The 27074-nt window shown below is 38.2% G+C and overlaps 2 protein-coding genes across 2 annotated transcripts in view; one reads left to right on the forward strand and one right to left on the reverse strand.

Annotated features, from left to right (window-relative positions):
* Positions 1-27074, reverse strand: part of LOC149651866 (unconventional myosin-Vb-like) — a 419287-nt gene that overhangs the window by 372222 nt on the left and 19991 nt on the right. The window lies entirely within an intron of this gene.
* LOC149651880 (zinc finger MYM-type protein 1-like) lies at positions 11517-13067 on the forward strand. Its single transcript, XM_089846985.1, has one exon. It carries the CDS (start codon positions 11517-11519, stop codon positions 13065-13067), a length of 1551 nt encoding a protein of 516 aa, XP_089703111.1.

Consider the following 27074-nt stretch of genomic DNA (forward strand, 5'->3'; position numbering starts at 1 on the left):
TAAAGAGCGCATTTTACTTTTTAAACACGACCTTTCTTAGGTCTGTAAGCACAATTTATAAAACTATACATATATTCAATATAATGATTTCAATTATTGCTCATTCGAAAATATTTCATGACATAAGAATTGTTATTTTTATGCTACAGATCGAGATTAATAAAAGGTCATTGCATTATCAAAGCGGGCCTTTTCGAAAAAAATGCTTTATTTCTTTAGGTCGACAACGCTATATTCATTAAGGTTTTTGAACAATAAGCATCTTCCTTTTTCAAATATTGCTCTTATTATAGATCAGGTTAGGGTTAGGAAAGGCATAGGTTAGTTTTGCATAGGTGTCTTTGAGACCTACGGTTCCAAATTTAAGCATTTGACCTCTTGATAGTAAGCGTATGCATATATTCTTAACCTATAAATGGTAAAAATTGAAAAACAATTTCAATAATAATAAACAGCGTTTAACAAGTTGGGAAACCAAAATAAACCTTTCCCAGTCGAGACGTGGGCTAACATTTTCAATAAATAAATTACTTTTTAAACAAAGGTCAATCAGCCAATGAGAAAAACCGGATAGAAATATCACAAATTTGGTGACACACGCCAAGTGCATTTGAAACGGTTAAACTGTCACTTATTTTACTACATAACCACAATAATTCCTTCAAAGGACATAATATCTATCACTTAAATGTGTATTTAACATTCGGCTCACTCTAAGCCGTTAAGACCTCCTAAAAACTACACGAAAGAAGGCCAATTTCGGTATCTTAATACATAGACCAAATCGTAACAACACTGGTAGAAAGATTAAGTAATGACATCCATATTATTTAGTGGAGTCTAAACTTACGTTTACACTACATATAAATGTAGTAAAGCTGAATTAAATAGTAAACACCAAATTTGAAATATTACTATCAAAAGATGTTCTTGGAATATTGAGATCAGACAGAGATTTATAGCTACACAACTACTAAAAGAATCGTAATGCCGAAACATATTTAAAATATTTTCATTAAGAATTCTGCAAAAAGAAATTGTTATCGTTTTGTAAGAGATCTTTTCATGCTACTCGCTTTATATTAACTTTGATACGCCTATAGCGTTCGATTCAGATGCAATCTTCATTACTCGTTCTATATTAACTTAGATAATAATAATAATAATAATAATAATAAATTGCTTTTTATTAGGAACATCCATTAAGAATAATCTTGTTTACAGTGGAGTCCTATTATTAAATTAGTTTAAAAAAAAAAAGTAACAAGTTGGGAAAACCAAAATATTACCTCTCCGTGTCAAGAAGATTATATAAACTTAAGTATCCAATCTAAACGTTATTATGTTTCTGAGTTAGGGTTTCCCATTTTTGTTGTTGTTTTGAAAAATATATCGCAATGCACGGGCCTTGATAGATATAGGAGGCAATGAATGAAATATATCACAATGCACGGGCCTTGATAGATATAGGAGGCAATGAATGAAATATATCACAATGCACGGGCCTTGATAGATATAGGAGGCAATGAAGGAAATATATCGCATGCACGGGCCTTGGTAGATATAGGAGGCAATGATAATCTCTCTCTTTGCACGAGAGGTTTATCTTTAATATTTAAATAAATATAATTATTTTTAATTATTTTAATCTTCAATAATTAACATTAATAATAGTTAAATCGTTTAAAATAAAGTTATACCTATTATCTTATCAAACTTTGCTAATATTGACGTTTAAAGTGAAGGGTACCCCTCTTGCCCGCTTTTTTCAAATTTGGGGTATATATACGATTCGTTTCCATTATAATAGTAAGGAACAAGCGCAATTGCGAAAACGCTTGGTGGCGATCCCACCTTAGGGAGGCTAGACGTTTCTCGTAACCCTAGCTGATCGCCGCGTATATCCTAAAACCAAACGATGATAATGGAGTAGAAGCCAATGATACAGATTGGTGTCTATGTGGAATAGACGGAAGACCAGTGGATGGTGGTGTTAGAAGCCAGTGTAAGTGCAGACTGGTGTCAATGTGGGATTGACAAAGAACAGAAAATGGTGGTGATTAGAAGCCAGTAAGAACAGACTGGTGTCCGAGTGGGATGGACAAAGACCAGAAGATGGTGGTGTGAGAACTCAAGTAGAGGAGCCATTTCCGTGACTGAGAAAGCAGTTCGGAAATGGCGAACACGTTTGCTCCGATACGCAAACTGCGAACGCGGTCACGTGGGTGTAACAACAGACAGACAGACACACAGACACACACACAGACAGACACACACACAGACACGGCCGTTACAGAACCTCTCCTGGACTACGTCACACGGAGAGGTAAAAATCATACAGATTACAGTCGCACAGTTTAAAATGACTCTTTCAAGGTGGTTTAAGGAACCTGGAGGAGTTGGTTTATGTGGGGGACTATTTCATTTTTAAAAATGTTTAAGGATTCAGCGGACTTGGTTTGGTTACTTAAGGTATTCCAAACTTTAACTCCCTGGTGCTTTACACTTTTGGCTCTATATTTGGTTATACAGGTTTCTATCGGAAAATTTTGCCCATGGCTACGGGTTTTTAGGTTTGAATTGATTATAGGGGGGGAACCATTCGGTTACATATTCTGGGAAAATACCATTACGAACTTTATACATAAAGACTAATAAGTTAAAATAATAAATAAATTTAGGGGAGTCTATTTTGGCAGTTTTGCATGCTGTAGTTGCCGAGGAATACTTGCTACTTTTTGCGATAAGCTTTGAGCATTTCTTATGGAGAGGTTCTAATCGTGTTTGATTACCTTTAGGACAGTAAAAATAGAATATGTTACCGTATTGGATGAGTGGCTGTACGCAGGCTTTGTATATTAATCTAAGAATATCAGATTCAAGATGATTCTGCAAGGGTCTCAGTAGCCATAGGCGGGAGTTTACTTTTTTTAGAACATAATCTGTTTGTCTTCGCCAGTCTAAAGCCTCGTCCAGCCAAATACCCAAGTACTTGAATTTTTTAACTCGTTTGATCGTATCGCTACATATAGATATAATTTTAGCTGCTAGAGTAGCTTTTTGACGGTTTGGGGCCAGTAACATGAAATTAGTTTTTGCCGTATTTAAGATAAGACCTCGATTGGCTAATTTAGTCTTTAAGTTCTCAAGATCATACTCAGTGTCTCTAATTAGTATCTCTAGGTTGTCATTGGCCGAAATTAGTGCCGTGTCGTCAGCGTATTCGTTGGCGTTTGAGAAATTTAAGACGTTATGCAGGTCAGAAGTATACACGTTAAACAGCAGGGGGCCCAACACACTACCCTGGGGGACACCGTTCGTAAAATGTAATTGTTCCGAGAGGTGCCCGTTATGATAGACCATTTGTTGTCTATCTGTAAGGTAAGACTGGAGCCAGTCCAAGACAGCACCGCCGATCCCGAACTCTTTTAAGTCACGAAGCAGGAGATGGTGCTGGACTGTGTCAAACGCTTTCGAGAGATCTAAGAATACGAGGCAGACAAATTTGCCTTCATTTAGATAGGTTAGAACAGATTCCATTAAATGGAAAATGCATGTAACAGTAGAATGGTATTTTCTAAACCCCGATTGATACTTATAGAGCAACTGATTATGATCCAGGAAGTTGTATACGTTATCGTAAACAATTCTTTCGCAGATTAAGGATAAAGCCGGTACTATTGAAATTGGTCGATAGTTCTTTGGGTCCAGGACATTACCACTTTTATAGATTGGAATTATTTTAGCTACTTTCCACTGGGTCGGAAAGATGCCTGAGGAAAGACTTAGATTGATAATTTTGGTGAAGATTCTTGCAGCTAAAGCCTTGATTAGGGCAGGGGAAAGGCCGTCTATTCCACAAGCTTTGTTTGCATTGATTTTCTTAAGCATTGTAAAAGTTTGGTTCTCTGTCACAAGTACAAAAGCGTCGAACTTAATATTACTAGTTTGTGGTAGTCTTTCCACTACAGTTCGTTCGTTTCGCAGGTTACCGAGTTGACCAAGATTCAAATCCTTTAGCAGTGTATCCGCCACTGTATTGTAGTATTGATTTAGGGAATTTACCACTTCCCTAGGGGTTTCAGATAATACATTATTGTAATATGCGTATAATGTTTCAACTCAGATGCAATCTTCGTTACTCGTTCTATATAAACTCTCACTTGTGTCACTTCAAAGAGAGACGTTTATCTTCAATAATTAAATAAATATAACTGATATTATTTTAATCGTCAGTTTTTTACATTAACTATAGTTAAGTCGATTTAAGAAACTTTATTCCTTAAATCATTTTAAACATAGCTATTTTTAACGTTTGACTTCAAGCGAACACCTATTTCAGAACTTTTGTAAATTTAGGGTATATAAGGCGATTGATTCACGTCAAGGAATAAGAAAATGCGCAATTGCGTGAACCTTTGGTGGAAGCCCCGCCATTGGCCGATCGCTGCGTACATTTTAAGCCTAACGAAGATGATGGAGTAGAAGCCAATGTTGCAGATTGGTGTCTATGTGCTATAGACGAAAGACCAGTAGATGGTGGTGTTAGAAGCCAATGTAGCAGATTGGTGTCTATGTGGTATAGACGAAAGACCAGTAGAAGGTGGTGTTAGAAGCCAATGTTGGAGATTGGTGTCTATGTGGTATACACAAAGGACTAGTGAGTGCATGGTGTTGTTGTTAGAAGCCAATAAATACTGAGGGTATTGAGTAAAAGAATTGGCTGTTAGTCAGCAGATGAAGGTGTAACGATTGGCGTTAAATAAGCAATGAAGTAGAGTTTTCGGAATTTCTGTTTACCGCGAACACGGTCCGGAAATTGCGAACACGTTTGCTCCGATTTGCCAACTGCGAACGCGTTGACAGACAGACACGTCCAGTGTAAAACCTCTCCGTGACGTCATCGTCACTCGGAGAGGTAAAAATGAGATACTTGCATAAGTCGTTTTTTAGAGGCACTATATTACGTTAGAAAATTGTTTTTGGGTACTCATTCTATGTTCAAACTTTTTACATAAGACTTAAATATTACAATTTGCTAATCGCTATATCAAGGTAAATTTCTTCGATTTGAAAATATTTCGTTCTTCTAAACTCTAAATTTTCCTTAATATTTTAAAAAATACATGGAATTATTGCTCATTTTACCAAACCACTCAATCTACATTAGATAATCAGATTGTCAAGGGTATAGAATCTTCTTGTTCCCGAGAATTACTGCATTTCCATCGGGAACTTTCAGTCATAATATACCGGATCCAAAATCCGCCAAATTGCGGGGGTTTTACCCGAATGGTTATTGGCCGTAGTAAAATCAACTTGAAATGGGATGAACAGGGGCATGAAATGGCTTAAACTGGGACTTGAAATTAGACTAAATATTGGCTTGAAATGGTGTAAGTAGGGGTTTGAAACGGAGTAAATAGGGGTTTGAAACGGAGTAAATAGGGGTTTGAAACGGAGTAAATAGGGGTTTGAAACGGAGTAAATAGGGGTTTGAAACGGAGTAAATAGGGGTTTGAAACGAAGTAAAAAGGGCTTTGAAATGGAGTAAAAAGGGCTTTGAAATGGAGTAAGAAGGGCTTTGAAATGGAGTAAATAGGGCTTTGAAATGGAGTAAATAGGGCTTTGAAATGGAGAAAATAGGGCTTTGAAATGGACCAAATAGGGCTTTGCAATGGAGTAAATAGGGCTTTGAAATGGAGTAAATAGGGCTTTGAAATGGAGTAAAAAGGGCTTTGAAATGGAGTAAATAGGGCTTTGAAATGGAGAAAATAGGGCTTTGAAATGGACCAAATAGGGCTTTGAAATGGAGTAAATAGGGCTTTGAAATGGAGTAAATAGGGCTTTGAAATGGAATGAATAGGGCTTTGAAATAGGGTAAATAGGGCTTTGAAATAGGGTAAATAGGGTTTTGAAATGGAGTGAAAAGGGACTTAAAATGGTGTATTAATGGGTTTGTTTTACACCTTAAACGTGGTGCTAAATATAGAAAAAATATTTAACACCTTTTTCACTTCATTTGGTATAGTAATGTGATATACGTGGCGTAACCTTGCGTATACTTTTAACACCATTAAACTATAAGTAGTAATATTAGAGACCAACAGATTTACTGAAAAAGATGTTAAAAAGCACTATAAATGGTGCATAAATGCCTAATATTTCCTTAATACTTGCAAATAATTTTTGTAAATGGCGTGAATTTATCATAAAAATGGTGTTGAAGTACACCATAAATGGTGTCATTTTTGGCACCGCAAAAAACAGCATATATGGTGTAAGAATGCACCATTATTTTTTACAGTGCACTTTCGATTATATTCATTGGTGGACGTTTTACAATTTACCGACTGCAGTCAACTGGTTCTCCATTTCTAGAATATTTTTCGAAATTTTCGACCGATAACTTTGCGCAGTCGCATATGAGTGGCATCATCTAGGCATTAAAACGATTTTTGATGGATTGGTTTTGTTATGGTCTTTAACTTATATTTCCTGATATTATAGCATTAATATTTCTTTGATTTTTGAAGTTACCTTTTTTAATCTGCCAGACGTAAATGCCTTTGTGATTGTGTTACGTATATTTCTCCACTTCTTGCCACCTTCTAGTGCAGAAAGCATTTTGTCCACATAGGGATCATTTGATTTAAAAATCTAAGATCAAAATTAGTATCGTGTGAGATTTATTTGGATTCTATTTTTAGGATTTCTAAAACAGGTTATCGCGAGCACGTTCGGCAAAATAAAGCCCTGGGCCCTTGGCATAATATTATTGACTACATCCAACAAGACTTTACACGAATGTTAGTCAAGGGTGAAACATAGAGACTTTTTGTATGACAATCAAATTGGGAAATCAAAATAAACCTCTCCGAGTCGAGACTCAATTAAAAGGTTTCTCTTAAATACTTAAATGAATGTAATTGATATTAATTATTTTAAATCGTCATTAATTTACCTTGATTTTAGTTAATTCTTTTTGAGAAACTATTCCTAAAACCATTTTAAACATAGATATTGCTGACATTTGAATTCAAGCGTATGCCTTTTCAACAATTTTTGGAAATTTAGGGTATAAGGCGATTGGTTCTCAATAAATGATAAGAAAACCCGCAATTACGTGAACCATTGTTAGAAGCTCTGCCATTTGGAGGCCAGACGTTTCTCGTAACCCTAGCCGATCGCCGCGTACTTTTAAACCTAACGATGGGAGTAGAAGCCAAAAATGGCTTTCTGCGAACGCGTTTGCTTCGATTTGACAACTGCGAACGCGGTGTTTGACACACACGCACACACAAACACGTCCATTGTAATACCTCTCCGTGACGTCATCATAAAAGTGCCATAGCTTTAGCGAATATTAATGAGTGCAGACAGAATCAGCTGGATATGAATTAAGTTTAATACCCAAGTGCTATAAGTCAGCCTATAGAATGCTTCTAAAGAATATAATAACATACTCTTCGAGATGAGAAGCTTGAAAAATCTTTCACGAGAATCAATTTTACCAATTCTGGATCACCAACGTAGATTATTGGTGACGTTCCAGAATATGTGCTGCAAAGGAAAACAGCTTGGAAAATGGACTTAAAATATGTATAATCAAAATTATACCCAAATAAGCGACCATATTTATCGTATAGTTCTTGATCAATTTCATGGTCTAGCTGAATCATTAATGTTTCAATTAAAAATGTTATTTTGCATGCAGAGACGATATACGTATTATCAGGTATTATAAAATTACATAAACGAACCTTTCCTTTCAAAATTCCATAGGCGGTTCCCAAAATTGGAATTGGAGAATCTTTTGCTATAGGTTTTCCAACCCAATAGTTGTGGTTTTTAAAGTATATCCTAACAATTGTTTATATAGCAAAAAAATATTACACTTTAGTTTGACCAGGGATAGATTTAATTTTAGAAGTAGGAATGGAGAACGGTAAATATTTACTGCAGTCAGACTCATAGCCCAGTATAGAACCCCTCCCTCCAACACGTAACGAAACTTTTAAACTATCTTATTGGCTCACTTAAACTACGTTTTGATGACGTTGCTGATGGGGACGGCGAAAAATACGTAATTCCTTTTTAACTCTGTCGCTATGACCCGCTTCTTCTTTCATACTCCTCCGTCCCGTGGAAGGGGGTCCGGGACTTTGACGCGCGCCCATATTACTCTGTTCCACATTCCCACTTCTATCTCTGGTTTGGCCGATAGTTCAATTCACCGCGAAACAGGATTAGATTTGCTTCAAAAAGCTAATTTTCTTAGCAATAAATACAATCACAGAGATAAATTAAATGGAGTGTGTTCAATGGGCGATTTTGAGGCCAAAATGTTTTATGAAACTTTTCCATAAGTAACACACTGAACAAGTTATGGTTAAAATGTTTAATTGATGACTGAAAGACAATTCTAATTTTGCTAGGGGTCCTTTTGAATCATAACTTGAAAACTAGGTCCTTAGTGCAAAATACCATAGAACATTTTCAACTCAAAATTGCCCTCAATACTTCGGTCGTATCATCCTGTTGAACATATTTTTCGGAAGACTTTAATCTGTACCTTTTTTTGGCGTTGAAATGAAGAACATATTATAGCGTAAGTATGTCTTACCAATAAGCTCCAAGAAACGAGAAAATAAATGCTAATAATGTTCCGGTAATTTCCAACGGTTCATAAACTGCCATTTCCGTCGACACTCGAGTAATATCTGGACCAAATGTTTTAAAATTACTTTGCCTTCACAGCTGAATAGTTGATCAAACCGTTCGAAACCGTACCGGTTTGTTTATCGTTAGAGGTATAGCTATGCATTTGGTTGACCCACTATTCGTTAATCCACCGCTTGTTGCTTCGTATAATCAGAAGTTTATGACTTCTTATCCTGGGAAGTATTGGACTCTAACCATATCCGGAACCCTGTCTGTTAGCCAACTTCTTATTAGGTCCGATCACCGCGCCACCTACGGTGCTTCTCTCATTTTGTGCTGGCAGGCTGATTTGCGCGCCAGCAGCGGGCAAGTAACGAAACTTTAAGGTGTGTCCTGTGGTTTGAGGTAACGAATCAGAAACGGTGACAAGAACAGCTGTTAATAGAGTTTGCTAGAAATTCCGGTCAAACTAGTGTGGGGTCCTAGGTCCACGGATTGTAATGGATTTTCATAGAGTTCTAGCCAGACGGCTTTTCAACGATTGGCGCTGAAGAAGTTTTGAACACGCCCCACAGTTTGAGTGCCACAGCCTCTCGGCGTGGGATTTTTTTCAGTAGATTAGATAGTTTTCCTAGTGGGGAGGAAACTTTTGACCCTCTTTTACGATTGCCATAGGCAATTTTGACTAGCAGGGATGGATACTATATAAAGTCCTAGTGTCCAATACTACCCAGGGTAAGAAGTCATTAACTTCTGGTATAATCCATAGAAAATATTCATCACCCAGCCCCCTCCCCTTTTTAAACCTTTTGTCAAGGAACCTAGTTCAGGTTCTTCGTTTAACATGTAGAATCACATCTATTGTTTGATCGTAATTAGCCCCTTTAATTTAGAATTACCATAAGAAAGAAAATAAAGATTTCAGATTGTCGAAACGCGAATTTTAAAGGCATACGCAGTTGTCAAATCGGAGCAGAAAGCTATTTTTGGCTTCTTCTCCTATCGTTAAGATTAAGAAGTACGCGTCGATCGGCTATGGTTACGAGAAACATAATGATAATCTCTATGGAGCTTAACATTACGAGGTCAATAATATTTTTGCGACCAAGGGGGTACACTTACTTGACAACCTTAATTTACAGCACTGGCAAGGGCTGAAAAGGTATAGCATCTCATTTCTCGTAGTGTAAAGTTAAGTTGAACTTTTTGTATGGGTTTCAAAAAAAAAAACCACGCCCTTGCTCACGCGCCAGCACGAGCTACATTTCATTAAATGTTCTATTTCAAATCTCGTTCTTAAATTCACCATTTTATATTCTTAAATTAAGGTTAGTTTGTGAAAAGACGGGCGTATGTGTTCAATTTTGATCCATTGCATGTCCCTTCAGTAACCATCTAGAGAGACGGGACCCGTGGTTTTGGATGTTTCTCTTCATCCCCCATCATGAAAGGTAAGACTCGATTTACATATTCTCAACTCTACATAAGCTTTCAGTAGTAATACCCAGTGGCGTCGCTAGACCTTTTTTGGGGGGCTATAGCCCCCCCAAATTTCAATCTTAGCCCCCCCAAAATAATCTGAAAACCCTGCCAAAAAATGCTTGTAGCCCCACCAAATATTTGAAAGCAATATATAAAATATTATATTGATAGATTCGTTAAGTTTCATCTATGAAGAGATGAACTTCAATCTCAAACATTATAATTTTGAAGGGAAAAATCCCTCTACTATCCGCGAATGAACAAAAAACAAATAAAAAGAGCAGAACATTCAACAGATGGAGACATGTATCACGTCTTTCGAAAGGAGTCCCGGTAGTGGTGACTTAGCAAGCAAACCGAAACTAAAACTTAAAACAAAAACAACCCTATTCACTCACAAACTAGCATTGTAGAATCCAACGAATACAAAGTATAGATTAGCCATCTAGTTTTTTTCGCCATGGATAAGTTCGTGATCAGGAAAAAACATACAGACTCCTCAGATGGTCAAAATGCTTCTACTAGCGCAGTTGCTGCTAATCTTGCAAAGTGTCAATGTGAAATACTGCAAGATTTTAATGATCCTTCTACCGAGGATATTACACTTACAGACGATCAAGACAAATCGGATATCGGTGCTTCAACGTCAAGGCAGAGTGCTCTTAGCAGAGAACCGATTTTGAAGCATTTGAATGTGAATGATTTAAGTAAGTCCCCAAATGATGACCCTCGGCAACCGATTCTTTTCAAATTCCCATCGAGAGAATTTGGAAAACAAAAGAGATCTTTTCTTGCATCGTGGTATAAAACTTTCAAGTGGTTGGAATATAGCAAAAGTCAAGATGCAGCGTTTTGTTACGCATGCAGACACTTTAAGACGAATACCGGAAAACAAGAAGACACCTTTGTATCAACTGGAATGAAAAACTGGAAACGCGGGCCTGAAAAATTCAAGGAACATGAAATTACACAGGTACATAAAACTGCGCTCGAAAAATGGACTGGATTCCAAGCTACTCAAAAGTCAGGATCAGTAGCGACTCTAACTGCAACTGCAAATATGGAACAGGTTATTAAAAATCGTTCCTACCTTCGGCGGCTATGCGAAGTGTTATTACTTTCTGCCAGACAAGGTATTGCTCAACGTGGGCACGATGAATCAAAAGACTCTTTAAATAAAGGGAATTTTGTGGAGATTTTGAAGACCCTATCGAAATTTGATACAGTTTTTGGCGAGGCTCTTTTAGACTACATGCCAGGAAACGCTTCATATCTCTCCTTCTTCTCAAAACGAAATAATTGAAATTTCCGCGAACATTGTACGCAATCAGATTATTGCCAAAGTTAAAGAAGCGGAGTTCTATTCAATAATGTGCGATGACACTAGGGATGTTAGTAAAATTGAGCAAATGAGCATTTGCATTCGCTTTTTTTCAAATAAAAATATAAACGAGCGATTTCTCTGCTTTCAAGATGTTCGAGACTTATCAGCAGCTGGTTTAAAAAAATCCATTTGTGATAAAATTTCAGAGTTCGGTCTTGATGCCGCCATTTGTGTTGGTCAGGGATATGATGGTGCTAATGTGATGAGTGGTAATTGCAGAGGAGTACAAACCCTATTTAAAGAAGATCATCCAATGGCAATTTATGTTCATTGTTTCGCTCATAGACTGAATTTGGTTCTAGTCGACACCTGCAGAGATATACAAGAAGCGAAGGATTTTTTCGATATTCTCAAGAGCTTGCACTCGTATTTCTCCATGTCTGGCATAGCACATCGAAACTTTCAAGAAATCCAGAAAGACTTAAACTTGGTACACACGGAACTTCAGGGTCTTAGCGACACACGCTGGGCTTGTCAAATTAGATCGATAAAAGCGGTGAAAAAAACTTACGCGGCTTTATTGCAATATTTGGAAAATCCCCAAGATGGTTCTGATCGATGCAAGGCACTAGGATTGTACACATTTTTGAGGAAGTTTTCAACTGTCGTTACTATGCTAGTTTTTCATAAAATCCTTTCTGTCACCGAATTATTAAATAATCAGCTTCAGTCAACCAACCTCGATTTGTCTCAGGCTACAATGGCGGTACAAGCAGTTATTAATACTCTGAAAGAGTTCAGAAGTGAGAGCGCCTATAATTCTATTCTTGATGAAGCCAAAAAATTGGCAGGTGATCTTGACATTCCAGTAGAGTCTGAATTAACTGCAGTAGCCACGGGTTCCAACGCGGAGCCTGCTGCAAAGCGAGGTCGTCCAAAACGAAAAACAGCTTTACCGAAAGCAATGAGAAGTTTCGTAATTACCGAAAAAACCGGACAAAGAATAGACGAATCCAGCTCATCTTTAAAGTCCGGAATTTACTACGCCACATTGGATAGAATGATTAATGAAATGGAAGTGCGATTTATTAGCGGGAACAACACTGAAGTTCTCGAAGCTATAAGTGCAATGTCCCCTTTACTAATGACTAAAGACATTGACAGTTTTTTGTCTTCTGAACGACTGGGTGGATTTTGCTCGCAGTACAATATTGAAGTTCCTATAGCTGAAATACTAGTTGCTAAAAACTACTTGCGAAACCTAAAAGAAGATGAACGTCCAGGTTCCTTATTAGGTTTATTAAATACTTTACCAAGAAATGTTTTTCCAGGATTATGCAAAATGTTACAAATTGCTGTAACCCTCCCAGTCACATCCGTTGTATGTGAACGCTCATTTTCTTTACTGAAGCGAATTAAAACTTACTTAAGAAATACTATGGGTCAGGTGCGACTTTCATCATTAGCTATCCTAGCAATTGAAAGAGAAATATCGCAAAACATTTGTATTGATTGCATTATTGACCAGTTTGCGTCCACGACAGATCACTCAAGACGAGTAAAATTCCTTCACTCATTATTGCACCATAGTCATTAAATTCGGTTCCTTACTCTTTGTCAATAAAAGTTTGTATATCTTTAAAATTCGAATTATTTCACATTGACACCAATTTTCGGGTAGTTATAAACATCTGCACATATTCCCACGAACAAATTATGCAAAATTGAGTAATACATTTCATATAATAACTTTCAAATAGTTTGCGCAGATTAGCCCCCCCAAATTTCAAACCCTAGCGACGCTACTGGTAATACCTCACGAGTAAGAAGTATGTTAAAGTACTTTTTAACGTATAGTTATTAGAAAATTTTGATTTGTTTCATTTATCAAATCTTTCATGTTGCCGATTCAAGGAAATTAATTGAATATTTCTGCTTGGAAGAACTAATTTATTTATTATAATTGCAGATCGGTTTTGTTTCAAACGTTACTGGCAATTTCTTGATTTCACCAAAGGTTTCGTTATTTCCTCTGATTTCGTAATTTATTGATTTCTTCAAAGATTTCGCAAGAAGCGTACTTGATTTCGTGTAAATGTTGGACCCCTCGACAATATATGTATAATTTTATAGTGAGATTGAAGTAGTTTATAGTGTCACCGAAGGGCTAACCACTCTCGCATTCCGGCCTCAGTGACTCTACGCAGCACTTCCGATCTGAATGCAAAAGCATAATGCTACGTTTTTTGCCAACCAAATACCCTAGTTTTCCATCCTAACAACCTCGTATTCTAGGAGAGCGGTCGCTCTCTTAGATAAGACTTGATACTGCCTCTAATGCAAAAGGAGGGTTCTTTGATTCAGGGTTCAAAAAAACCGGGTTTTTTAAAAAAGCCCAGCCCACCGGGTTTTATTGGGTTTTTCTGGGTTTTATTGGGTACTTGGGTTTTTTAGGGTTTTTTATCTTTAGCAGTTGCGTGCATGGTAGAAATTGTCATTCAAAGGCAACTGCTTAATAAAAAAAGTCTTAAAATGTTTCATTAAAAATGATAAACATTATTAAATAGTACTTTTAAAGATAAAACAACAAATATTTTAAACAATTTTTAAAATGAAATTATTCTAGCATCAAAATTCAACATCATAGTGATGGGTTTTATTAAGTGGGTTTTTTAGTGGGTTTTTTGTGGTGGGTAAAACCCAATAAAACCCGCGGGTTTTTTTGGGCTGGGTTTTTTTAATTCGAACCCTGCTTTGATTGGCCGTAACTTTTTTCGTATAGTGTTTGCTGCTTTGAAATTTTCCCAGTGAACTAAAATTTGGGCCCTAATTTTGTGGTTAAAATTTCAAAGAGATGCAACTAATAGTTATTTCTATAAAGAAAAAAGTTGTTAAGGGTGGTTTTAGAATCCATAAAATGAATCCGACATTTGGTGAAAAATACTATATTGTTCCATAGAGATAACATGGGATTTTTTTGAAAAATGACCTTAATTGGGATAGTGTATAAAGAAAACTATTCATTCGTTACGTTTGGGAACCATCTTAAATGAAAGATAACAGTCCATAGATGTGCCTTTTCTTAGTTTCATTAAAATAAATTAAGTTCAAGTATTGATTTTTATCATTATTAACACATACTTTGACTTACGTTGTTTTGGGTATTGGAATAACGGCTTTTTACCACTGTTAGAGACACGCATTTTAGCCCTAATTTTTTATATTGGACTTACGGCGTTTTTGTCGTGATTCACGCCGTTAGAGGGATATTAAGCATGAGCTCTTGTAGGTGCTTTGCCTGGGTGCTTGTAGGTGCTTTGCCCGGGTTCTTGTAGGTACATTTGGGTTCTTGTGGGTACTTGTGGGTGCTTGTTGGTACTTGTGGGTTCTTGTGGGTACTTGTGGGTACTTGTAGGTACTTGTGGGTGCTTGTGGATACTTGTAGGTGCTTGTGGGTGCTTGTAGGTACTTGTGGGTACTTTTAGGTACTTGTGGGTACTTGTAGGTACTTGTGGGTGCTTGTAGGTACTTGTGGGTACTTGTATGTACTTGTGGGTACTTCTAAGTACTTGTGGGTGCTTGTAGGTACTTGTGGGTGCTTGTAGGTACTTGTGGGTGCTTGTAGGTACTTGTAGGTACTTGTGGGTACTTGTGGGTACTTGTAGGTACTTGTAGGTACTTGTGGGTACTTGTGGGTGCTTGTAGGTACTTATGGGCACTTGTAGGTACTTGTGGGTACTTGTAGGTACTTGTGGGTATTCTAATCAAGACATTTTTGATTAATATCTTCGTAATGATCAGTAGGGTATTAGCGGGGAGAAATAGTGAAAATTCTAAGCCGATTAAAATTGGTTAATAATAGAATTTTTTTATTATTTTCAGTACCTGGACTCAATACTCAGAAGTTACACATTTATAAAAATATTTTTATTATTTTCATTGTTAATCTTTTTAATAAAATGTAATGTATCGAGGGAATATATTTCAAAATAAAAACTTGCATTAATAGGTTTGCCGTTTTCAACTGCAAGTCCCCAAAAACCGTTGACGTTTCAATTGGCATTTTCCATGAAGACGTTTTATTGTATAGTGACAACGAAAGTTCCTGTAAAATTGCCTCAAAGGTACTTTTGCCTCCTTAAATACTACTCCATGGTGACAACTGACAAGCATTATTTACGTGTTGTAGGTTATATGAAGTGCAAGCAAAAATTTCAATGCAGTGCCAACCAGGGTTGGAAATAAGGTGGATTTTGCTAGTGGTCCTCGGGACCAGTGACCCCTCATGTTGGAATTATTAAACTGGTCCTTGGGACCAGTGACCCTTGCATTAATTACTTTTTAACTGGTCCCATTATAAAATTTCTAAATTGGTGAGAATAAGAAGCGCGTAAAGACACAAAAGTAAAGAAGCTGAAAGTTCTAATAGATTTTGAATTTTTCACTGTAGGAAAAAGTAGCGTATCAAAATCAAAAACAGTTAACTTTTATTTCTTATTACAATTTTGCGACTAGTTGCCACTAATGATAATTGAAGTTCTTCATCCTTTTCTGAATTATCCTTGTTGCGTATTTGCGTTTTACATAATTTCGGTGGCTACATCAGTAAGTTAGAGTAGAGCTGCATAAGGATCAAAATCCTGTAATGTGACTAGTACCGTACACTACTGCCTAATACGACTACTAAGAACTAGTACTGACTATCGTCTAGGGCTCTAGCCTGTCGACTTTAAGAGACTCATTCTACAGTATAGACGCTAGTCAAGAACAATAGTCAATATCAGAAGTAAATGAACCGAAGTTACCGGAGAGGGCAAAATTTGTATAATGCGTTTTCCATAACGTGGGGGTAGTAAAAATCAAGGTAGCTGTACCTCTACCTGAATCGTCTCGAAATTTAACGCTGGCACCAAAGACCATAGTTACAGCTTAGTTACAAATCCGCGCAATATCGTTAGTATGAATAAATAGTCGTTGTTTTGAGAAATAGGCGTCTGCTTCTATCTTAGGAGCCTAGGCCCTAGGCTTACGTTCGATAATGGATGCAAACATTAGGGATGATCTTTTGAAATACCTTTCAAATATTAATCGACCATTTGTGACTTCAAGTCGGGAAAGATTTATTGAAATTCTAAAGTCAGACATTGGACAAAAGTATGTTAAAAGTCTTCTTATCCTACTCGAAAAGTTTTTCAAAGAGTGTGAACCTCTCCCCAAAAGAATCTTCCGAGGGAAAAAGTCGCCATTTTTAAAAACTTTAACTAATTCCCGGAAAATCCGGTTACTCGAACATTGGCCGCTTGGTGGCGTTTTCAAAATTGTTGTGACTCGAAAGAGTAGAGGAGCGAGACTATCGTCGGGGTTGAAATATGGGGGTTTGTGAGGAACTTGTGCTTAATGAATAAACAATAGGACTCCGGTAACTTCGGTTCATTTACTTCTGTCAATATACTACAAAACTTTAGTCATAGCCCACTCGATCACGCACTCGACAACGCAATCTACTCGCGCTATAGAACTTAGAAGCCCGTTCAATCGGACAAAAAATGCGACTTTTGGACTATCGGCAGGGAGTTCGAAGGAAAGAACTATGGGAGGACAGAACTTTTGTCCTATTCATCCAAATGACCTGAAATTTTAATGAGACTTGTGTTTTGACGTGTTTTATTATTCTAAAAAGGATTCAAGCTTTTAGAGTCGATAGAGTTTTTTATTTAAAATTAATTTCCAATGTCAAAATTGTAAATTCAGTACTCATAACCGTTTTCAGAAGTGGATCATAATTACAGCTCCCTAGAAGTACAGGACGATATAACATCGCTATGCATCAGCATTGTCTCCCAGCACTGAAGGAAAAAGTGTATATGCGAAACGCAGCGGCGAATTTGTGAACTAAACCAGAGGAATGATTTTGGCGCGAAAGAAATTTTTAAAAAGCGGGGCAAGCAAACGGAAGTAAGTGGTAGCCAATGAGGAAAGGTTCGAGAGAGAAGAGCGGGTAAGAAAACAAGTTGTTCCATACATAGTGTTGGGTTGTGAATATAATAGTCGAAGTCCACTTTATTTTTCCGATTTAAAAAAAAACTGGCGGTCTATAGGTATTTTGCGCAATTTTTAAACGCTTGTGTTGAAAAGGAAATTAATATGAATTCAAATGTTCAAAATAGCCTTCATCAAGCTAGATATTTTTCAGTTTTACAAAAAGTTTTAGTCGCTTTTAAAATAATACAAATCGTGTTCAAATGTGTCTTTCATTTGGGAATGCGACGATTGTAATTAGTTAGATTGATCGGAGGCGTTTTTCCAAATTAGCAAAGAAACATAACCCATTCTAAACAAATTTATAACGCGATAACGAGCTTCACACTAATCACGACACTGACGGCTGTCTGACAGCCATTACCATCAACCGGAACTTCCGTAAGTTAACGTAACTCCAGATCCGGGTTAAAGGGCAAACTATACCTGTAAAACTGAACTATAGATAGCGGGCTTGGATGTCTTGGAAGAAAACGCTGTTTACAAAAGCACAACCTACGTCCAGTACCATGAGTGAATAATATGTTAGCTCCCTATAAGTTACTCAGGCTACATAGGCGTAATGTATCCAGCGATTTCTTCTCATTTCGCCCGCGCGGGAAAAAAATCCGAATGTTGCGCTCTCTCTTGTCGAAAAAAAATCCCGCTCGTACGGCTCCTCGATCTCGAGTCGTCGCCTGCTTTTTCACCAAGGGAGTGTTTTAGTCGTAAATGTTTATGTTTTAACAATTTAACATTAAATCATGGCGTTGTGTCAGTAATGAGACAAAAAAATGCAGAAACTCAATGTAATTTACCGATATTGATCAAGAATGCTATAGATAAGAGTTGTTATTGTGACTGGAAACCAGAAAATTAAACAACTGAGCTAAATCCAATCCACTAATCTCTTAACTGTTTTCTTAACCGAGGCGAAATATTCGGCTGCTTAAATAGCTCCGATATCATTGGCTAGCTTCCACTACACGCGCTTCCGGGGAAAAACCGGAAAGAAGAGTAAATAAGATTTTCGTTCACGTGGCGGCCGCAGAGCATCGCATATAATTGGGAAGCCGGCGGCGCGGGAGAAAACGCTGGAGTATAAAAATTAATTGCCTGAGTAACTTATAGGGAGCTAACATATTATTAACTCATGCCAGTACTTATAGGGAGCTGTAATATGATCCACTTATGCCGTTTTCCAAGATAAAAAACCCAACCTCATCCTCCTTGTCCAAAACATGCCTTTTAAAAAGTGTTAGATTATACAGCCAGATTGTCTAGGTTCACGGGTAGTTGAGCGGTTTTCAAAAGAGCGTTTTGAAATAAAGCGGTTTGCAAAACCGCGTACAAGCAAAACCGCGGTTGCTGTTTCCGCGTTTCTCAGTACAGCGCTATTTCCCAAAACAGCGGTTGCTGTTTCCGCCCAAACTGTGATTAATAGGGAGGGAAATCTCTATTATATTAAGTATATAGAACAAAGAACAATATTATGCAAAAAGGAGTAATGTTATATCGGAAGTAAATATAAAATATAATTTTTTGGAAAAGGCATATTATTTTGAGAAGTTAAAGAAGATAAACAACAATATTTTGGAAAAGGCGTAACATTTTAACGCTCAAGATATAAACGCTGTAATCAAAATGCGCTAAAACGAGAAATGGCTATAATGGCAAACGCGTTTATGAAAAAGCCGTTTTGGACAATGCTGTTTTGATAACACGCCCAATCGATAGCATACCGATTGTCTAGCCCATAATTAATTAGTTTTACCTCAAAAAACCAAGGAACGCTTTTGCTGTAACGTTTGTAGCTAGCGCACATCTCGGGGAAACTAACCTTAGTATCATCAGAAGTATTATTGACCATTGTCATTGCTGGATGGAAGACTCGCATCTCTTGCGATTGCACCATTTTAGGTGGAATTTCTGATAGTGTTTTGACGTGTATTCCGACCAGATTATTCTTACAGGACACCCTATTTAAGGGGCGGCTAAACCAATAAGCTAGTATCTTCTTTCTTCATACTATTTTTATTTTACCAATTTTCTTATTAAGAACAGGAATAATTAGGCCAAAAACAAACAAAGATTTTGGAATATATTACACATTTCATTTCAGAACTTTTGATCAACGTAAAACTGGGTCCCTTTAAAATGAATTAACTTTCATAGGAATTAGTTTAATTATTATGATTTCAGATTTCGACTTATTAGACACACATGTTTATAGGGTGGTTATTCCAGCTATAGTAATCCATAAACTCCAGTACCACTTTTCAAAAGTGGAGAAAAGTGTTTTGGGCTGTTTTGAAGACATTAGTAAATTATAATTAACTAAATTATTAATTATATTAGAAAATAGAATCAGTAAAATTGAAACGCACGCTCCCGCCATATTTTGAAGTCTGCCTAACTTCAGCAGCGCCATCTAGCGGTTTGTGTTTGCAGTCAAAAAGCCTATTCATTTGGGACGTTTGCGGTGCAAACTTGCGGCAGCGTTTTTCTGCGCGATCTTTGCTGGTAAATATTTTGATTTTATTTATATTTTAACGGTTACTTTGCATTAAATATAAATGTTTTATCGCAACCGATCGGAAATTAAGCGTCGCAAGTGGAAAATTTATGCTTAAACGTGCCAAATACGTTTGTTAATTACGACCAAGGCTTAGGGGCCCACGTTGCGTTGGCAGTGCAGGTGTTACTACGATCAAGGCTTAGTATCCTATGTCTTTTGGGAAGTTGGCTTGAAGCTGTTGCCCATTTCAATGGTGGCTAAAGAGATCTTTTCAGGTAAAAATTTCATTTATATATTAAGGGTTAATTTAGATTAAATACCAAAGTTTTATCGCAACCGAATGGAAATTCAGCGTTACCCCCATTCCGATACCGATATTAAGTATCTAGACAATATCCAGGGTTGTCTCTCCCACACCAAATCCCAACTAGACTCCGACATCTACCAAGGGAATTACAACTTTCTATTCTTGGTAGGTCCAATGGTTGGTCTTCCCTAACAACGCGTCGCAAATATTTTGACCTTTTAAGCTTGTTCAAAATCTTAAACTCCCCTAATCAAACTTATTTTTCAGATGCCCCCTCTATCGCTCCCACAAGGGGTCATGGTAAAAACTTATTATTCCACCGATATGCCCGTAAAGACCAGCTTAAGCACTTCTTTTTTCGTGCTTAAATTCAATTCCCCCTGAGATTGTATCATTAAAATCTATTGCCCAATTTAAGTCAGCACTGAAACAGTACCTCAAACTATATGTATGTGCCTTTATGTTCTTCGGAGCTGTAAGGTTTTCTCATATACCCTAGCTCGACATTCCACCACAGGAGCAAAAAAAACGTTAACCATACAAAATAGGTTTGTTAACTACGACCTTTGTTTGTAGAAAACATAGCTTTAGTTTATTTTGGGGAGTAAAATGGCATACTGTATTCGTGAATCAAATTTGTGTTGGGGGCATATTGAGTTCCCCATCCAACCATACTAAAATCTTGGGGATCTAGTAAATAGGAGCTAAGTAATTGAGGAAAATATTCACAAATATACCTCCCCCCTCCATAGGAATATCATTACACCCAACTTTGGAGGCTCATAACTCTGGTTCTACTAGAGATACGCAAATGTCCTTTGAGTATGTTATAGTCCTATTTGACCCCCCCATCCAACCATACTAAAATCGTGGGGATCTAGTAAATAGGAGCAAAGTAATTGAGGAAAATATTCACAAACATACCCCCTCCATAGGAATATCATTGCACCTAACTTTGGAGGCTCATAACTCTGGTTCTACTAAAGATACGGAAATGTCCTTTGAGTATGTTATAGTCCTATTTGAGCCCCCCATCCAACCATACTTGGGATTAAGACAAACAAGGGCCGAGTTACGAAGTGAAACGTTCACAAAAGTACCCGCCTCCATAGGAATAGCATAATCTAAGCTTTGTCTATGAAGGGATTTCCACACTAAGCCTGTGGCTTGTTTACAGGTGGGTCCCTTTGCAATGCATAGAGGGGTGGTGGCTAGCCCCTATGCCACAGCTAACCTACAGCGCCCTATACTAACTATTACCGTTAACCTCTGCAAGTTTTGATGGAAAGGAGAAACCGGGTTAGACCACGGAGGAAAACTCCTTTTAACAAGTGGGGAGAGAACTTGCAAACTCTACGCAGAAGGATTTGTTCCCAGATTTTCACCCGGGGCCACAGTCCGGGATCGAACCCGGGATCCTCTTGCTGCGAGGCGAAAGCGCTAGCCGCTACGCCACCCCACCGTTAGAATTAGCATTGCACCCATTTTTGGTGGCTCATAATTCTGGTTCTACTACAGATACGGGGATGTCCTTTGAGTATGTTATAGTCCTATTTGCCCCTTCCAACCATACTAAAAACTTCGGATCGGTTAAACAGGGCCCAAGTAATTGAGGAAAGTATTTATAAACATACCCCCCTCCATAGGAATATCATTGCACCCAACTTTAGAGGTTCATAACTCTAGTTCTACTAGAGATGCCCTTTGAGTATGTTTTAGTCAGGGCCGGATTAAAGGGGGTACTGGCCCAGTGGTGCAACGCTTGTTGGGGGCACACTGCGTTAAACTATTCCCCCCTTAGCAACATTTGCTGTTCCTATTTTTTTCGTCTTAAAGGGGCGCGCATTATCCCGGCCCCCGGGTGCAAAATTGCTTAATCCGGCCCTGAAAATACTTGGGCCATTTAAGTTGATAATAATTTTAATCTGTATTTGATTGTTTGAATTTTATTTTTTATAGCTACCATCTGTTTCCAAAGGAGAAATTTATGTTGGATTCTAGAATCAATAACTTTTTTTTTGGCAAAAGGCACCCAATATTAATCAGGTCAATGAACCCATTACAATCCCCTTCTTAATTGAGGTCTACACTAAGTGTCACTTTGATTTTATCCATTGAAAAGGAATCTCATTACCAAAACTATTTAGACAGCCTGTGAGACATTTAGGCAATTATTAGGGTATTTAGTTTATTATTTATTATTCTATTTATTGTTAGAAGGGAAGCGCTTTGTGTCCTTTCATTTTTAGGGATTTTTCTTTTCGCCAGGACATAAATAAAATCTTACTTATGGAATAGGTGAACACTAGTCCTAGCCCTCCCTTTTAAGAATAATGAACGCGTAATCAGGATTTCAAGGGTGAGATTCCCTTTGCGGTATTAAGGTATCTAGTTTATGGTTTTAATTATAAATATTTTTAGGGAAAAGCGTTTGGCAACTCCTTGAGGGAGTTTTGTAGGATTTAAATAAATTTACGATTTATGTTTAAGGTAGAAGGTTGCTTATACGCTTTGTCCTTTAAAAGTAAACACGATTTTAAGCGGGGTTTAAGGCGAGACTTAGCTTTTTACGGTATTCTTTCCCTATTACTTTAACGAGTGTGCCTTCTATGCCAAAACAATAGTCATTTGTCTTATGCCTGAACATTTTGCGTTACGTCTAACGAAAATACTCGAGTGGAATTTCAAGTTATTCGTGTGCCTTTTTCCAAATAATAATTCGAATTTTTCTTGAACAGGAAGAAGTGGACGACAGCGAGTGGACACTCATTGGAAATCCCATGCTAAGGACGAAGTTTCCTGGTTTTGGGGGCTCCACAGCGGGCTTTAATTTAAATTTAATAATTCCCGAGTCAAACAGGGATTTGTTAAATTTAAATTGGGCCCGCAAGCCTGACGTGGGGGGTGGTTGAGTAAGTATAGCTTAAAGTTTCGATACTAGACTCGGTTCAAAAAAATAAATCGATTTACTTTATTTTTTTTACCTTTTTCTGCTTAATTTTTACAAATAATTTGATTTTTTTTAAAAATTTTTATTAAAATATATTTAAATGTATATTTTTTTCACTTTTTTAGGTAAAAAGCATAAAAAAGGTAAAAAAATCAGCCTAAGTCCAGAGGAAAAAAAACGAGGTCTAAGGCGAAATTTATTCAATAAGAAACAAAAAAACCAAGTGTTTACAAAAATTTCGAACAAAAAAAATATTAAAGAGTTTTGTAAGTTAAAGTTTGAACGCAAAAAAAAATAAGTAGTTACAAATAAAATATGCAAGCAAAAAACTTAGGTTAAGTGGTTACATGAAAAAATTGCGAGTAAAAAAGATGTATTTTGTGTCTTCTAGCTTCGATGATTTTCTCCGTATCTTCGAGTCAATGTTGAGAGAGATAGCAAGTCCGGAAGAGGACATAGTGTAGCGGAACCCAACAAAGAATTGTCATCAGGAATGATACGTAGCAAGTCCAGAACAGCGGAAATCATCGTGCAACGTTAATCCAACAAAGGATGTCATCAGGAATGATAAGTCATCTGGAATGATCCGTCTAGAAATGACCAACGACAGAAAAATCCAAGAATATCAGCTGCATCTATAAATGAAGACATATTAATAACTCATCTTAAACTATTGCCTAATTTTGGGCCCAACAAAATGGATTTAAATAATGTAAGAAAAAACCCCTAAACTAATTTAAGGAAAAGCTTAATAATGAAAATAATTTAAAATATCCCCTAATTTAATTTAAGGAAAACAGACCTTTCAAAACTATTCCCACAGATAGACCCCGTAAATAACTAGAATTAAATGGGACAAGGCTTAATTAGGCTTAGGGCAACGATCCTCGTGTCTTAAAATGATCTCTGCCGGACTTGATTTTCGAAAATCTGTCGCTTTACCTCTAAATTATTAATAGCCCCTAAACTAATTTTAGGAAAACCCTGCTATTTATTTATTTATTATAAAACTATTCCCAAAGATAGATCCCGTAAATAACTAGAATTAAATGGGACAAGGCTTAATTAGGCTTAGGGCAACGATCCTCGTGTCTTAAAATGATCTCTGCCGGACTTGATTTTCGAAAATCTGTCGCTTTAGCTCTAAATTAATTAATAATAGCCCCTAAACTAATTTTAGGAAAACCTGCTATTTATTTTAAAACTATTCCCACAGATACACCCCGTAAATAACTAGAATTAAATGGGACAAGGCTTAATTAGGCTTAGGGCAACGATCCTCTTGTCTTAAAATGATATCTACGAGACTTAATTTTCGAAAATCTGTCGCTTTACCTCTAAATTAATAATAGCCCCTAAACTAATTTTAGGAAAACCCTGCTATTTATTTATTTTAAAACTATTCCCACAGACAGAGTCCCTTAAATAACTAGAATTTAAATGATACAAGGCTTAGGGCAACGGCCCTAGTGTTCGGCGGGACTTGATTTCCGAAAATCCTTCGCGATATCTCTAAATTAATTACGTACCCTGTTTAATATCTTTAAATTTTAATATCTACTAAACTAATTAGTAAGGGATTCTCTCTTGTCCAACATCTCGTTGTAAAATTTTATTTATGGTACTTGATTTTTAATAAATAAATAAAATTCACTAACATTTAACACTACCTAATTAATTTAAATACTTGAAATAAAATAAATAATTTAAGGGGGCTAGATGAGTTTGGATTATTGTAAAGGTTAGGCTTACGGACTGTTAAAGCACCACGAGGCGAAGCAATGGCCGCCAAATAAGTTGCAGAGCTTCGAATTCAGCTTGCGTGCTCGGCAAAAACGATCAGCGAAATGGCGGAACGATCAAGCATCGACCTCAAAAGCCGGTATCACGATCACCATCAGCTGAGCGTGAAAGGTTTCTCCGAGCGACCTTCTTCGACGGCTTCCAGGGAACGAAATGAACCGATTGACCTATGCCTGCAACTAACGACTAAGTTAATTTCCGGATATGACGTCCTCTCGCGTCACCGGATATGACGTCATGTCACGTCACCAGATATGACGTCATGTCACGTGACCGGGTATGACGTCATGCTGTGACCCCCTGCTGGGACCCCTGCTGTTACCCCCTGCTGTGACCCCCTGCTGTTACCCCCTGCTGGGACCCCCTGCGGTTTCCATACTATTACCCCCTGCTGGGACCCCTGCTGTTTCCATATTGTTACCCCCTGCTGGGACCCTTTGCTGTTTCCATATTATTACCCCCTGCTGTTTCCGTATTATTACCCCCTGCTGTAACCCCCTGCTGTTTCCATATTATTACCCCCTGCTGTGACCCCCTGCTGTTTTCATACTATTACCCCCTGCTGGGACCCCTGCTGTTACCCCCTGCGGTTTCCATACTATTACCCCCTGTTGTTACCCCCTGCTGGGACCCCCTGCTGTTTCCATATTATTACCCCCTGCTGTGACCCCCTGCGGTTTTCATACTATTACCCCCTGCTGTTACCCCCTGCTGGGACCCCCTGCGGTTTCCATACTATTACCCCCCTGCTGGGACCCCTCTGCTGTTTCCATATTGTTACCCCCTGCTGGGACCCTTTGCTGTTTCCATATTATTACCCCCTGCTGTGACCCCCTGCTGTTTCCATATTATTACCCCCTGCTGTGACCCCTGCTGTGACCCCCTGCTGTTTTCATACTATTACCCCCTGCTGTTACCCCTGCTGTTACCCCCTGCGGTTTCCATACTATTACCCCCTGCTGTTACCCCCTGCTGGGCCCCCTGCTGTTTCCATATTGTTACCCCCTGCTGGGACCCCCTGCTGTTTCCATATTATTACCCCCTGCTGTGACCCCCTGCTGTTTTCATACTATTACCCCCTGCTGGGACCCCTGCTGTTACCCCCTGCGGTGACCCCCTGCTGTTACCCCATGCTGTGACCCCCTGCTGTTTTCATACTATTACCCCCCTGCTGTGACCCCCTGCTGTTTTCATACTATTACACCCTGCTGGGACCCCTGCTGTTACCCCCTGCTGTTTCCAGCAGGGGGTAATAGTATGGAAACAGCAGGGGGTCACAGCAGGGGGTAATAGTATGAAAACAGCAGGGGGTAATAGTATGAAAACAGCAGGGGGTAATAGTATGAAAACAGTAGAGAGTCACAGCAGGGGTAACAGCAGGGGGTAATAGTATGAAAACAGCAGGGGGTCACAGCAGGGGGGGTAATAGTATGAAAACAGCAGGGGGTAATAATATGGAAACAGCCGGGGGTCCCAGCAGGGGTAACAATATGGAAACAGCAGGGGGTGAAAGTATGGAAACAGCAGGGGGTCACAGCAGGGGTCCCAGCAGGGGGTAAAAGTATGGAAACAGCAGGGGGTTACAGCAGTAGTCCCAGCAGGGGTCACAGCATGACGTCATACCCGGTCACGTGACATGACGTCATGTCCGGTGACGTGACATGACGTCATATCCGGTGACGTGACATGACGTCATATCCGGTGACGCGACAGGACGTCATATCCGGAAATCGTAAGCTGCAGGCATAGGTCAATCGGTTCATTTCGTTCCCTGGAAGCCGTCGAAGAAGGTCGCTCGGAGAAACCTTTCACGCTCAGCTGATGGTGATCGTGATCCCGGCTTTTGATGTCGATGCTTGATCGTTCCGCCATTTCGCTGATCGTTTTTGCCGAGGTCGCAAGCTGAATTCGAAGCTCTTCAACTTATTTGGCGGCCATTGCTTCGCCTCGTGGTGCTTTAACAGTCCGTAAGCCTAACCTTTACAATAATCCAAACTCATCTAGCCCC

This window comes from Phalangium opilio, unplaced genomic scaffold (assembly GCF_054372755.1).
Source record: "Phalangium opilio isolate 3A_F unplaced genomic scaffold, DU_Popi_V2 ptg000082l_1, whole genome shotgun sequence".
Lineage (NCBI taxonomy): Eukaryota > Metazoa > Arthropoda > Arachnida > Opiliones > Phalangiidae > Phalangium > Phalangium opilio.

Excerpts from the sequence above, each read along its gene's own strand:
- LOC149651880 (XM_089846985.1), top strand. The coding sequence starts at position 11,517 with ATGTGCGATGACACTAGGGATGTTAGTAAAATTGAGCAAATGAGCATT.